General features: G+C 35.4%; 2 protein-coding genes across 2 annotated transcripts; one reads left to right on the plus strand and one right to left on the minus strand.

The window, feature by feature from the left end:
- Positions 1–508, plus strand: LOC142235212 (uncharacterized). The gene is made up of 2 exons (XM_075306478.1): positions 1–59; positions 126–508. Exons 1-2 carry the CDS (start codon positions 48–50, stop codon positions 501–503), a joined length of 390 nt encoding a protein of 129 aa, XP_075162593.1. The 5' UTR covers positions 1–47; the 3' UTR covers positions 504–508.
- A 4,546-nt stretch (positions 509–5,054) lies between these two features.
- Positions 5,055–5,512, minus strand: LOC142235749 (uncharacterized). Its single transcript, XM_075307007.1, has 2 exons — positions 5,501–5,512; positions 5,055–5,432 (listed from the first exon to the last, which is right to left on the minus strand). Exons 1-2 carry the CDS (start codon positions 5,510–5,512, stop codon positions 5,055–5,057), a joined length of 390 nt encoding a protein of 129 aa, XP_075163122.1.
- Positions 5,513–15,757: the final 10,245 nt, after the last annotated feature.

The following is a 15,757-nucleotide window of genomic DNA, read 5'->3' on the forward strand; positions in this document are numbered from 1 at the left end:
CAGTTATCACATAATTGAGATTTCAATCAAATCAAACTCATTTCAAAATGTTCAAATTCGTAAGTTTTTCATATTCATACTCCTTAATCCAATCCATTAATCTTCTTAATCTTAATCATTTACAGGCTGTTGTCATCTTTGCCCTCATTGCCTGTGCTGCTGCTAAGCCTGGCTTCTTGGGTACCCCATTGGCTTATACTGCTCCAGCTGCTGTTGTGGCAGCCGCTCCAGCTCCTTATGTCACAGCCACCAGTAGTCAAGTGATTGCTCGGAACTACAATGGCATTGCTACAGCTCCTGTTGTTGCCCCCGTTGCCACGCCTGTTGTAGCCAGAACTGTTGCTGCTCCAGTAGCTGCTGCTTATACATCACCTGTTGTTGGCGCCTACAGTACCCCCTTTGTTGCTAAATACGCTGCCACCACTCCTTTAGCTTACAGTGCTCCTTTAACCTATTCCGCCCCATTGACCTATGCTGCTGCTCATGCTCCTCTTTTATTGTAAAATATTTAATTATTACGAAATTCTTGCGAATGATTAAAAATAGAAAATAGTTAACAACATTTTGTAAAGTGTTTTCATTACCCTCCATATGAGTCCGATTAATACGACGATGATTGGCAGGAACCGGAGCTCATATATACCACAACCATGGATTTAAATGATTAGGCTCTATACAACCAGAGAAGGAATATGATCACTTCCTCCATGTTATTTTCTGAAACACTGAAAAAATAATATTTACGTAATATTAAAGTTTACGCAACCTAAATTTTAGGGTGCGCAATTTACAAATTACTAAGGAGGATTTGAGGATTTAACATCTTTGGTTTAATTTTTTTTTTTTTTTTTGAATTAAGAAAACATTTTATACTTTGATGTATCCGTTATAATTTGGATATTAAAGTGTCATTTGTTTGTACGTGAATAGCTTTATGAATATACAGCGAAAAGAGAATGAAAATTCGATAAATGGAATCTCTATCTTAATTTTAATTTTATTGATTCTAGATTTAAAGTAGCATAGGTCGCTAAAAATTTCTTTATTTTAAAGAAGCCGCATCTTTGGCTCGGAATCAATACCAACATCTTTAAGGGAAGGATTTGGATCCAAGTGAGCTTTTTTTTTTTGAGTGTAGGACATTATATATCTGATGACGACAACCATTTTATGTTTGGCGAAACAACACCATTTTTTAGGGAAAAATGTTTCACGGAAGGATCTTTAACAATGCTTGAATATTTTGGATGACCAATAAACTGAACCGAATCGACGAAGTGCAAAATCGAAACTACACAAAAAAATAATTTTTGGATTCAATCACGAAATTAGTTGATACAATTAATTTGTAATTGAAATGTCTTCAATCACCGAAGGCAATTAAAAAGTTAATTGGTCCAGCTAAAAAATTATTTGATACCATACATTTTTATGATAGTTTTTTTGTTTTAATTAAAATTTTTGTTGAAATTTCAGGAATTCTCGCACATAATTACCGGGAAAGCGGGAACGAAAATATGGCAAAATCCCGGGAATTCCCGGGTACGATATCTTGGAAAAAACCCCCCTGTTACAATTCATGTAGCTCAACAATTGTTGGTCCGTCGAGGTATCCTTTTTATACCCTCCATCATAGTAACACATCGAAATATTGCTCTAAGACCCCATAAAGTATATATATTCTGGGTCGTGGTGAAATTCTGAGTCGATCTAAGCATGTCCGTCCGTCCGTCCGTCCGTCTGTTGAAATCACGCTAACTTTCGAACGAAACAAGCTATCGACTTGAAACTTGGCACAAGTAGTTGTTATCGATGTAGGTCGGATGGTATTGAAAATGGGTCATATCGGTCCACTTTTACGTATAGCCCCCATATAAAGGGACCCTCAGATTTGGCTTGTGGAGCCTCTAAAAGAAGCATATTTCATCCGATCCGGCTGAAATTTGGTATATGGTGTTGGTATATGGTCTCTAACAACCATGCAAAAATTGGTCCACATCGGTCCATAATTATATATAGCCCCCATATAAACCGATCCCCAGATTTGGCTTGTGGAGCCTCTAACAGAAGCATATTTCATCCGATCCGGCTGAAATTTGGTATATGGTGTTGGTATATGGTCTCTAACAACCATGCAAAAATTGGTTCACATCGGTCCATAATTATATATAGCCCCCATATAAACCGATCCCCAGATTTGGTTTGCGGAGCCTAAAAGAGAAGCAAATTTCATCCGATCCGGCTGAAATTTGGTACATCGTGTTGGTATATAGTCTCTAACAACCATGCAAAAATTGGTTCCCATCGGTCCATAATTATATATAGCCCTCATATAAACCGATCCCCAGATTTGGCTAGTGGAGCCTCTAAGAGAAGCATATTTCATCCGATCCGGTTGAAATTTGGTACATGGTGTTGGTATATGGTCTCTAACAATCATGCAAAAATTGGTCCACATCGGTCCATAATTATATATAGCGCCCATATAAACCGATCCCCAGATTTGGGTTGCGGAGCCTCAAAGAGAAGCAAATTTTATCCGATCCGCCTGAAATTTGGTACATGATATTGGTATATGGTCTCTAACAACCATGCAAAAATTGGTCCACATCGGTTCATAATTATATATAGCCCCCATATAAACCGATCCCCAGATTTGGCTTGCGAAGTCTCCAAGAGAAGCAAATTTCATCCAATCCGGTTGTAATTTGGAACATGGTGTTAGTATATGATCTTTAACAACCGTGCCAGAATTGGTCCATATCGGTCCATAATTAGATATAGCCCCCATATAAAACATTCTCCAGATTTGACCTCCGGAGCCTCTTGGAGGTGCAAAATTCATCCGATCCGGTTCAAATTAGGAACGTGGTGTTAGTATATGGTCGCTAACAACCATACCAAAATTGGTCCAATCACACAAAAATTGGTCCATATCGGTTCATAATCATGGTTCCACTAGAGCCAAAAATAATCTACCAAAATTTTATTTCTATAGAAAATTTTGTCAAAATTTTATTTCTAGAGAAAATTTTGTTAAAATTTTATTCGGTTCATAATAAAATTTTCATCATTGTCAAAATTTTGTTTCTATAGAAAATTTTGTCAAAAGTTTATTTCTATAGAAAATTTTGTTCAAATTTTATTTCTGTAGAAATTTTTGTCAAAATTTTCTTTCTATAGAAAATTTTGTCAAGATTTTTATTTCTATAAAAAAATTTTGTGAAAATTTTATTTCTATAGAAAATTTTGTTAAAATTTTATTTCTGTAGAAAATTTTGTCAAAATTTTATGTCTACTTTGTCAAACTGAATTATATACGTATTGGATCGATCTTTTTTGATTTAATATATACCACGTATGGACTTACATACAATTTAGAAGATGGTGTTAGGAGGTTTGAAGATACCTTGCCATCGGCAAGCGTTACCGCAACTTAAGTAATTCGATTGTGGATGGCAGTGTTTAGAAGAAGTTTCTACGCAATCCATGATGGAGGGTACATAAGCTTCGGCCTGGCCGAACTTACGGCCGTATATACTTGTTGTAAAATGGCATTTTCCCCTTTTTATTAAAAAAATTAAATATAGAAAAATTCTTCATTATTTTATTCAGCTTACAGCTGCTCTTTAAAAGAATTTAATTTTTTTCTTTGGTTAAATGAAACTTAAAATGTTATATTTCCAATACTGTATGGTAATGCACTGTGTGATTAGTAGCATTGGCGGTAGACGACTCAAAAAATACCAAATGACCTTTTCGACTACCTCACAGTTTAAAATTTAAAGATGACTTGTAAATAGACAACAAAAAAAATGTAAAAAAAATTGGAACAATTATTTTAAAATATTAACGATAAATTTCTTGAATATAAAGATATTATATTTTTGTGATAAATATTTTCTAATAAATAATTTTTTATTTATATTATGATCTTATTACGCAATGATCCGTTTTATTTTTTATGATACCAAAACTAGTGGTTTTTCATTTTGTTGTTGTGGAACAATGATTATTGAGAAGGCCTAATTATACTAGTTTACAAAAAAAAAATCATGTACATTTGATGAGATGCGATTTTTCTTACTTATTTGGATCTGCTGAATTCGAAAAAAAATTTTAAACATTTTTTTATGGAACAGTTTTTGAGATATCCCGTTATTTTTTAGTTTTTCGCTCTTTTTTCACTAAACAAATTATATCTTGGGTTAGAAATGTCCAAATATATCTTTGTTGTTGTGTTAAGTGGTTCAAAAAATATCGATGCAAAAAGGCAAATTTTCAAAGAAATCATGTTTTACAGTGACCCTTTTCCGCCGGAAAAGTACAAACCATTGAACATTTTTTTCTCTTCATGGTCGTATAGATGATACTCTAACGTAAGTAATAAGACCAACTAGAAGCAAAACGACCGAAAGATGACAAAGTTATAAGCATTTGGGTGAACAAATCCGATGTAAAATCATGCAAATATGAGCAACACATCCACACAAAAATTCCACTCGGCCACACAAAAATGCATTTTTGTGTGGGTGAGTGGCTCATATTGGCATGGGATATAATTTGTTTAGTGAAAAAAGAGCGAAAAACTAAAAATAAAGGGATATCTCAAAAACTGTTCCATAATTTTTTTTACATTTTTTTCCAATTCAGCAGATCAAATAAAGTCACCTCTCATCAAATGTACATTTTCAGTGTAAACTAGTGTTATTGAAAATGTCGCATGGTTTCGAATTCTCACATCGTTGACGGTTCGGTTTATTGGACTCCAATATTTGGATAAGATATTCAAAGTTCGAAAAAAAAAACACACAATATTGTCTTTATCAATTAGATCCTATTGAACTGTCTCTTATTTCTACTAAGAAATCGGTTTATTTCTGACTTCGAATAAGAGATTATTAAAGATTTGTTGTAGAACCTCATTAATCGGACTCGGTAGAACCTCATTAATCGGACTCGGTAATTCAAAACACTTTGCACAATTTTGTTAACTATTTTCTATTTTTAATCATTTGCTAGAATTTCGTAACAATGGTAAAAAATCAATTATTTTACAAAAAGAAAGGAGCATGAGCAGCGGAGTAGGTCAGTGGGGCGGAATAGGTTAAAGGAGCACTGTAAGCTAAAGGAGCGGTGGCAGCGTATTTAGCAACAACAGGAGTACTGTAGGCGCCAACAACAGGTGAGGTATAAGCAGCAGCTACTGGAGCAGCAACAGTTCTGGCTACAATAGGCGAGGCAACGGGGGCAACAACAGGAGCTGTAGCAATGCCATTGTAATTACGAGCAATCACTTGACTACTGGTGGCTGTGACATAAGGAGCTGGAGCGGCTGCCACTACAGCAGCTGGAGCATTATAAGCTAAGGGGGCACCCAAGAAGCCTGGCTTAGCAGCAGCACAGGCAATGATGGCAAAGATGACAATAGCCTGTAAATTATTAAATTTAAAATAATTAACATAATTTCATCATTCAAAGGGGCTAATGAAAAACTTACGGATTTAAACATTTTGGGAAGATCTTGATTTGATTGTAACTTCAATTATGTTATAACTGATGATGGATCTAACTAGTGTCTCCTTATTTATACAATTGTAATATGATATGAACAACATTCAAAAACATTCTGGTATACCTCTCTCACTAAATGACCTACAGAATGAAATCTCATTGCCAAAAAAATGGTTCGTACCAACAGGTACTGAAACACTATCTATACATACTATTGTGGCATATTAAATAGGTCTTTGGATATACAAGTGCGTAAGACAATGATAATAACTCAAAACATGGTTCATTCCAAAAGTACAATAAAGCTAGTGTTTAACATTTTCTGGCATAAAGACGAAAACCATTATTTAAGAACACCACTGTGGTCTTAGTGGTTGTTCTAAATCTGTGCTTTGGTAGATTTCAAGTTTTTTCGAAGCATAAACTATAAACGTAATATACCATCAATAATCCATCCAGATATGATTTTGTCAGCTAACTGCAAATGTTACTTCTACACAGGAAAAAAAAAGTAAACTGTTTTATAGCAAAAATGAGAAAATCGAAATAAATTATATTGCACATTTTGAGATTTTTACAGAGCTTTGTTAAAACCAGGAATGCTTTGATGTACTTTTTAGATACAGTTCACGAAATTAAATCCTCTCATAGAAGAAAATATCAACTAAAAACAAGTATATACAGCACTAAGTTCGGCCGGGCCGAATCTTAAATACCCACCACCATGAACCAAATATTAGGGTTTCCTTTGAAATTTCAGGAGGGCTTGAGGACACTTCCCGAAAATAAATTTAAAGATTTCACCTATGAGGACTATATCAGATTCTGGATTTATAAGAACCATTTTTGTTTGAGTTTTAGAGGAATCATTAACATCTCTTGTAAGTGTGCAAGAAAATTATAAAATAACGTCTTGATTTGAAATCTTAAATCTGTAGAAGTAAAATCTGGAAATTTTACATTGAGTTTCAAGCAATTTTCATGATCAGTGCGCCTTCTACACCCTCAAGAAGTGAAGTCGGTCTATATGGAGGCATTACCAAATGGACCGATAAAAACTTAATCCGATACACGTTTTGTGAGCCTACAATTTCAATCAAATCGGATAAAAACTACGGTTTCTAGAAACCCAAGGAGTTAAATCGGGAGATCGTTCTTATGGGGGCTATATTAAAATATGGACCGATACTCACCGTTTTCGGCACACCTCTTTATGACCCGAAAATAATTCTAGATTTCCAATTTCAGGCAAATAGGATAAAAACTTCGGATTCTAGAAGCCCAAGACCCCAAATCGGGAGGTCGTTTTATATGGGGATCATACCAAAACATGGACCGCTACTCACAATTTTTGGCCCACGTATTTGTGGTCCTACAATACCTCTAGATTTCCAATTTCAGGTAGATTGAATAAAAACTGCGGTTTCTATAAGCCCAAGAAATAAAATCGGGAGATCGGTCTATATGGGGGCTATACCAAAATATGGACCGATACTCACCATTTTCGGCATACCTCTTTATGGTCCTAAAATACCTCTAGATTTCCAATTTCAGACAAATTGGATAAAAACTACGGTTTCTATAAGCCCAAGACCCCAAATCGGGAGGTCGTTTTATATGGGGATCATACCAAAACGTGGACCGCCACTCACAATTTTTGGCCCACGTATTTGTGGTCCTACAATACCTCTAGATTTCCAATTTCAGGTAGATTGAATAAAAACTGCGGTTTCTATAAGCCCAAGAAGTAAAATCGGGAGATCGGTATATATGGGGGCTATATCAAAACATGGACCGATACTCACCATTTTTGGCACACCTCTTTATGGGCATAAAATACCTCTAGATTTCAAATTTCAGGCAAATGGGATAAAAACTACGATTTCTATAAGCTCAAGACCCCAAATCGAGAGGTCGGTTTATATGGGGACTATATCAAAACCTGGACCGATATAGCCCATTTTCGAACTTGACCTGCCTGCAGACAAAAATTTCAGCACGATTGCTTCATTATTGAAAACTGTAGCGTGATTACAACAGACAGACAGACAGACAGACAGACGGACATCGTCGTATCGTCTTAGAATTTCTCCCTGATCAAGAATATATGTACTTTATATAGTTGGAAATCGATATTTCAATGTGTTACAAATGGAATGACAAACTTATTATACCCCCGTCACCATTCTATGGTGGTGATGAAGAAGAAAACTGGTATATACGGCCGTAAAAAAGTTCGGCCAGGCCGAATCTTATGTACCCTCCACCATGGATTGCGTAGAAACTTCTACTAAAGACGGTAATCCACAATTAAATTACTTGGGTTGCGGCCGATCGCAAGGCATCTTAAAACTTCTTAATATCATCTCCTTAATTTTAAGTTAGTCCATGCGGGCTATATAGTAGACAAAAGAAAAGTTGATTAAATTCGTATATATTCAGTTCTTGACCGGTATATATAGGGAAGAAATAATAACGAACCGATATGAACTTTTGTGCGGTAATTATAGAGCCAGAATTGAAATGTGGGTGTCGCTTTATATGGGGGCTATATACAATTATGAAAACGAGTCTACCAAAAATAGCAGATTTTTTTACTGTTTGGTAGATTTGTAGAATTCTTGATGTTTTGGAAGATTTTGCAAAATATTCCTCTCCAACTATGAAATGCTTCATAAATTTTCTATAGAAATAACATTTTGACAAAATTTTCTACAGAAATAAAATTATGACAAAATTTTTTATAGAAATAAATAAAATTTTGACAAAATTTTCTATAGAAATATAAAATTTAGACAATATTTTCTATGGCAATAAAATTTTGGTAGATTATTTTTGGCTCGAGTGGCAATCGTGATTTTTCTGTGATTGGGGATCGGTTTATTTGGGGGCTATATATAATATAGATCGACACGGACCAATTTTGGCATTGTTGTTATCGGCCATACACTAGCGACATGTACCAAATTTCAACCGGATCGAATGAATTTTGCTCCTCCAAGAGGCCCCGGAGGTCAAATCTGGGGATCGGTTTATATGGGGGCTATATATAATTATGGACCGATATGGACCAATTCTGGCATTGTTGTTAGCGACCATATACTAACACCACTTACCACATTTTAACCGAATCGGATGAAATTTGCTTCTCTATGAGGCCCCTCAAGCCGAATCTGGGGATCGGTTTATATGGGTGCTATATATAATTATATACCGATGTGAACCAATTTTTGCATGGTTGTTAGAGACCATATACCAACACCATGTACCAAATTTCAACCGGATCAGATGAAATATGCTTCTCTTAGAGGCTCCGCAAGCCAAATCTGTAGGTCCGTTAATATAATAATGGGGGCTATACGTAAAAGTGAACGGATATGGTCCATTTGCAATACCATGCGACCTACATGAATAACAACTACTCGTACTTGTGCCAAGTTTCAAGTCGATAGCTTATTTCGTTCGGAAGTTAGCGTGATTTCAACAGATGGACGGACGGACATGCTTAGATCGACTCAGAATTTCACCACGACCCAGAATATATATACTTTATGGGGTCTTTGAGCAATATTTCGATGTGTTACAAACGGAATGACAAAGTTAATATACCCCCCATCCTATGGTGGAGGGCATAAAAATCATTGGCGCAAATCATGGTCATTTTAACCATATGTACTGTAGTTCATTCTTAAACTGAAAAAATTGAGTGAGACCAATGATTTCATGTCCTTAAAATACGAATGCAAATTTTTCTTAGCATAGAAGACGCATTTCTCTGATATAAAGCTTTTTTCCGTGTCTAAAAGTCGATCAACTTTTCATTGAACTTAGGCGATTCCACTCACAAATGGGTATCTTAACGGGAAAGTAAATTTAGTTTGACTTAGGTCAACTTGGTTTTAATAATTCTGAAAAAAAACACCCAAATAGGATTTGGGTGGATTTTTCAATTTTTTTAGGGTAGTAACGAATTATTGTCCTTTTCGCTCTAGGACGCTTAGTTTAGGAGATATGGCCAAAAGAAGTTTTTCATATAAAAATTAAATTTTTATACCCTCCATCATAGGATGGGGGTATATTAACTTTGTCATTCCGTTTGTAACACATCGAAATATTGCTCAAAGACCCCATAAAGTATATATATTCTGGGTCGTGGTGAAATTCTGAGTCGATCTAAGCATGTCCGTCCGTCCGTCCGTCCGTCCGTCTGTTGAAATCACGCTAACTTCCGAACGAAACAAGCTATCGACTTGAAACTTGGCACAAGTAGTTGTTATCGATGTAGGTCGGATGGTATTGAAAATGGGCCATATCGGTCCACTTTTACGTATAGCCCCCATATAAAGGGACCCTCAGATTTGGCTTGTGGAGCCTCTAACAGAAGCATATTTCATCCGATCCGGCTGAAATTTGGTACATGGTGTTAGTATATCGTCTCTAACAACCATGCAAAAATTGGTCCACATCGGTCCATAATTATATATAGCCCCCATATAAACCGATCCCCAGATTTGGCTTGCGGAGCCTCAAAGAGAAGAAAATTTCATCCGATCCGGCTGAAATTTGGTACATGATGTTGGTATATGGTCTCTAACAACCATGCAAAAATTGGTCCATATCGGTCCTTAATTATATATAGCCCCCATATAAACCGATACCCAGATATGGCTTGTGGATCCTCTAAGAGAAGCATATTTCATCCGATCCGGTTGAAATTTGGTACATGGTGTTGGTATATGGTCCCTAACAATAATGAAAAATTGGTCCACATCGGTCTGTAATTATATATAGCCCCCATATAAACCGATCCCCAGATTTGGCTTGCGGAGCCTCAAAGAGAAGCAAATTTCATTCGATCCGGCTGAAATTTGGTACATGGTGTTGGTATATGGTCTCTAACAACCGTGCAAAAATTGGTCCACATCGGTCCATAATTATATATAGCGCCCATATAAACCGATCCCCAGATTTGGGTTCAGGAGCCTCAAAGAGAAGCAAATTTCATCCGATCCGCCTGAAATTTGGTACATGATATTGGTATATGGTCTCTAACAACCATGCAAAAATTGGTCCACATCGGTTCATAATTATATATAGCCCCCATATAAACCGATCCCCAGATTTGGCGTGCGAAGTCTCCAAGAGAAGCAAATTTCATCCAATCCGGTTGTAATTTGGAACATGGTGTTAGTATATGATCTTTAACAAGCGTGCCAGAATTGGTCCATATCGGTCCATAATTATATATAGCCCCCATATAAAACGTTCTCCAGATTTGACCTCCGGAGCCTCTTGGAGGAGCAAAATTCATCCGATCCGGTTCAAATTAGGAACGTGGTGTTAGTATATGGTCGCTAACAACCATACCAAAATTGGTCCAATCACACAAAAATTGGTCCATATCGGTTCATAATCATGGTTGCCACGAGATCCAAAAATAGTCTACCAAAATTTTATTTCTATAGAAAATTTTGTCAAAATTTTATTTCTATAGAAAATTTTGTCAAAATTTTATTTCTATAGAAAATTTTGTTCAAATTTTATTCGGTTCATAATCATGGTTGCCACTCGAGCCAAAAATAATCTACCAAGATTTTATTTCTATAGAAAATATTGTGAAAATTTTAATTCTATAGAAAATTTTGTTAAAATTTTATTTCTGTAGAAAATTTTGTCAAAATTTTATGTCTACTTTGTCAAACTGAATTATATACGCATTGGATCGATCTTTTTATACCCTCCATCATAGGATGGGGGTATATTAACTTTGTCATTCCGTTTGTAACACATCGAAATATTGCTCTAAGACCCCATAAAGTATATATATTCTGGGTCGTGGTGAAATTCTGAGTCGATCTAAGCATGTCCGTCCGTCCGTCCGTCCGTCCGTCCGTCTGTTGAAATCACGCTAACTTCCGAACGAAACAAGCTATCGACTTGAAACTTGGCACAAGTAGTTGTTATCGTTGTAGGTCGGATGGTATTGAAAATGGGCCATATCGGTCCACTTTTACGTATAGCCCCCATATAAAGGGACCCTCAGATTCGGCTTGTGGAGCCTCTAACAGAAGCATATTTCATCCGATCCGGCTGAAATTTGGTATATGGTGTTGGTATATGGTCTCTAACAACCATGCAAAAATTGGTCCACATCGGTCCATAATTATATATAGCCCCCATATAAACCGATCCCCAGATTTGGCTTGTGGAGCCTCTAAGAGAAGCATATTTCATCCGATCCGGCTGAAATTTGGTACATGGTGTTGGTAGATGGTCTCTAACAATCACGCAAAAATTGGTCCACATCGGTCCATAATTATATATAGCCCCCATATAAACCGATCCCCAGATTTGGCTTGTGGAGCCTCTAACAGAAGCATATTTCATCCGATCCGGCTGAAATTTGGTACATGGTGTTGGTAGATGGTCTCTAACAATCGTGCAAATATTGGTCCACATCGGTCCATAATTATATATAGCCCCCATATAAACCGATCCCCAGATTTGGCTTGTGGAGCCTCTAAGAGAAGCATATTTCATCCGATCCGGCTGAAATTTGGTACATGGTGTTGGTAGATGGTCTCTAACAATCATGCAAAAATTGGTGCACATCGGTCCATAATTATATATAGCCCCCATATAAACCGATCCCCAGATTTGGCTTGCGGAGCCTCAAAGTGAAGCAAATTTCATCCGATCCGGCTGAAATTTGGTACTTGGTATTGTTATATGGTCTCTAATAACCATGCAAAAATTGGTCCACATCGGTTCATAATTATATATAGCCCCCATATAAGCCGATCTCCAGATTTGGCTTGCGAAGTCTCCAAGAGAAGCAAATTTCACCCAATCCGGTTGTAATTTTGAACATGGTGTTAGTATATGATCTTTAACAACCGTGCCAGAATTGGTCCATATCGGTCCATAATTATATATAGCCCCCATATAAAACTTTCTCCAGATTTGACCTCCGGAGCCTCTTGGATGAGCAAAATTCATCCGATCCGGTTCAAATTAGGAACGTGGTGTTAGTATATGGTCGCTAACAACCATACAACAATTGGTCCAATCACTCAAAAATTGGTCCATATCGGTTCATAACCATGGTTGCCACTAGAGCCAAAATTAATCTACCAAAATTTTATTTATATAGAAAATTTTGTCAAAATTTTATTTCTATAGAAAATTTTGTCAAAATTTTATTTCTAGAGAAAATTTTGTTAAAATTTTATTCGGTTCACAATAAAATTTTCATCATTGTCAAAATTTTATTTCTATAGAAAATTTTGTTCAAATTTTATTCGGTTCATAATCATGGTTGCCACTCGAGCCAAAAATAATCTACCAAGATTTTATTTCTATAGAATATTTTGTCAAAAGTCTATTTCTATAGAAAATTTTGTTAAAACTTTATTTCTGTAGAAATTTTTATCAAAATTTTCTTTCTATAGAAAATTTTGTCAAAATTTTTATTTCTATAGAAAATTTTATTTCTATAGAAAATTTTGTTAAAATTTTATTTCTGTAGAAAATTTTGTCAAAATTTTATGTCTACTTTGTCAAACTGAATTATATACGTATTGGATCGATCTTTTTTGATTTAATATATACCACGTATGGACTTACATACAATTTAGAAGATGGTGTTAGGAGGTTTTAAGATACCTTGCCATCGGCAAGCGTTACCGCAACTTAAGTAATTCGATTGTGGATGGCAGTGTTTAGAAAAAGTTTCTACGCAATCCATGATGGAGGGTACATAAGCTTCGGCCTGGCCGAACTTACGGCCGTATATACTTGTTTGATTTAATATATACCACGTATGGACTTACATACAATTTAGAAGATGGTGTTAGAAGGTTTTAAGATACCTTGCCATCGGCAAGCGTTACCGCAACTTTAGTAATTCGATTGTGGATGGCAGTGTTTAGAAGAAGTTTCTACGCAATCCATGATGGAGGGTACATAAGCTTCGGCCTGGCCGAACTTACGGCCGTATATACTTGTTGATACTAAAATATATTTATACCCACCACCATAGAATGGTGACGGGGGTATAATAAGTTTGTCATTCCGTTTGTAACACATCGAAATATCGATTTCCGACTATATAAAGTATATATATTCTTGATCAGGGAAAAATTCTAAGACGATGTAACGATGTCCGTCTGTCTGTCTATCTGTCTGTCTGTTGTAATCACGCTACAGTCTTCAATAATGAAGCAATCGTGCTGAAATTTTGCAAATTTTGTCTGTAGGCAGGTCAAGTTCTAAGATGGGCTATATCGGTCCAGGTTTTGATATAGTCCCCATATAAACCGACCTCCCGATTTGGGGTCTTGGGCTTATAGAAATCGTAGTTTTTATCCAATTTGCCTGAAATTTGAAATCTAGAGGTATATTATGACCATAAAGAGGTGTGCCAAAAATTGTGAGTATCGGTCCATGTTTTGGTATAGCCCCCATATAGACCGATCTTCCGATTTTACTTCTTGGGTTTCTAGAAACCGTAGTTTTTATCTGATTTGCCTGAAATTGTAAATATTCTGGTATTTTAGGCTCACAAAAACGTGTATCGGATTAAGTTTTTATCGGTCCATTTGGTAATGCCTCCATATAGACCGACTTCACTTGTTGAGGGTGTAGAAGGTGCACTGATCATGAAAATTGCTTGAAACTCAATATAAAATTTCCAGATTTTACTTCTACAGATTTAAGATTTCAAATCAAGACGATATTTTATAATTTTCTTGCATACTTACAAGATATGTTAATGATTACTCTAAAACTCAAATAAAAATGGTTCTTATAAATCCAGAACCTGATATAGTCCTCATAGGTGAAATCTTTAAATTTATCGTCGGGAATATCCTTAAGTCCTCAAGCCCTCCTGAAATTTCAAAGGAAACCCTAATATTTGGTTCATGGTGGTGGGTATTTAAGATTCGGCCCGGCCGAACTTAGTGCTGTATATACTTGTTACAAGTCACATTGAAAAGCATTTCAACAAAACTACTTAGACGAACTTGCACAGAAAACATTTGAAACAAACAGCAAAGAGAGTTATAAATAACTCCCCCAAATGCGTCAATTTCGATTAATTGAAAAACTGCTAAATAGAGTTAAAAATTGCTCACTAAAATGTTCAAATATAAACAATACTCGAGAAGAGTAACAAAAGAGTAAAAAATAAGTATTTCTACTGATTTAGTGTTCAAAATTTAAACAATCATTTTTAAGGCTTAAAAGTGACTAAACTATGAGTCATTTTTTCGATTGAACATTTTTAAATCTTCAAAAAGAGTAAGTTTTTACTCATATTTGCAAACAATCATCCTAAATGTTCGAAAATGTTGGCAGGGGTGAATTATGTATGTGAAATAAAAAATGTATTGAATAAATATAAATATAAATAAAATATTGGTTTGATATAGTGAAGCTTATTTGTTAGATTTGTATTGTATTTTTCAATAACAAAATTATTTTCTAAAATAAATAAATGACCATTCTTCTTCTTTTTCCAAATAAAGGGCTAGGAGGATGTGTGTGTGTTTGGGTGCAATAACTTAATTCAATATCGCTTCCTGTTAAATAGCGCTCCCTGCTACCTAAATAAACACCGCTTTCTATGTGCGAAATAATTTTCTATAATTTTTTTTCGCAAGAATGAACATAGTACCGGCCTTAATTCACCAAAAAGTTAAAAATTATAAAATTTTCAAATTTTTTTGAGAAAATCGATAGTTTCATTTTCCAAAAAATGCGACTTTTCTAAATTTCGGTAAAGAGGAAATTATGAAATCCAAATTTCTTGATTTTGATTACAATTCTTAGATTAGATTCCTGTCTGGATGTATATTTTCTCTATCTGTAAATTGGTTAACAATTCCTTAATTAAATGACAAAACACATTCTTAGCACAACACAACGAAATTATGTCCAATATCAGGTAATTACTATCTTTAGTGTATTTTTGGAACGAACCATTTGACTCATCGAAAGTATTGAGGTATTTCATTGTCTTAAGCGCTTGTACATCCAAAGGCCTATTTAATATGCCACAGGTGTACATATGTATAGCATTCAAATGGATTATAACGTACTTCTTTGTACTAAACAAAGCTGACAATGAGATTTTATTCTGTAGGTCATTCAGTAAGAGAGAAATACAAGAATGTTTTTGAAAGTTCATATTAAAGTGGTATAAATAAGGAAACACTCGATTGAACCATCATCAGTTATC

Source organism: Haematobia irritans, chromosome 4, assembly GCF_050003625.1.
Source record: "Haematobia irritans isolate KBUSLIRL chromosome 4, ASM5000362v1, whole genome shotgun sequence".
NCBI lineage: Eukaryota > Metazoa > Arthropoda > Insecta > Diptera > Muscidae > Haematobia > Haematobia irritans.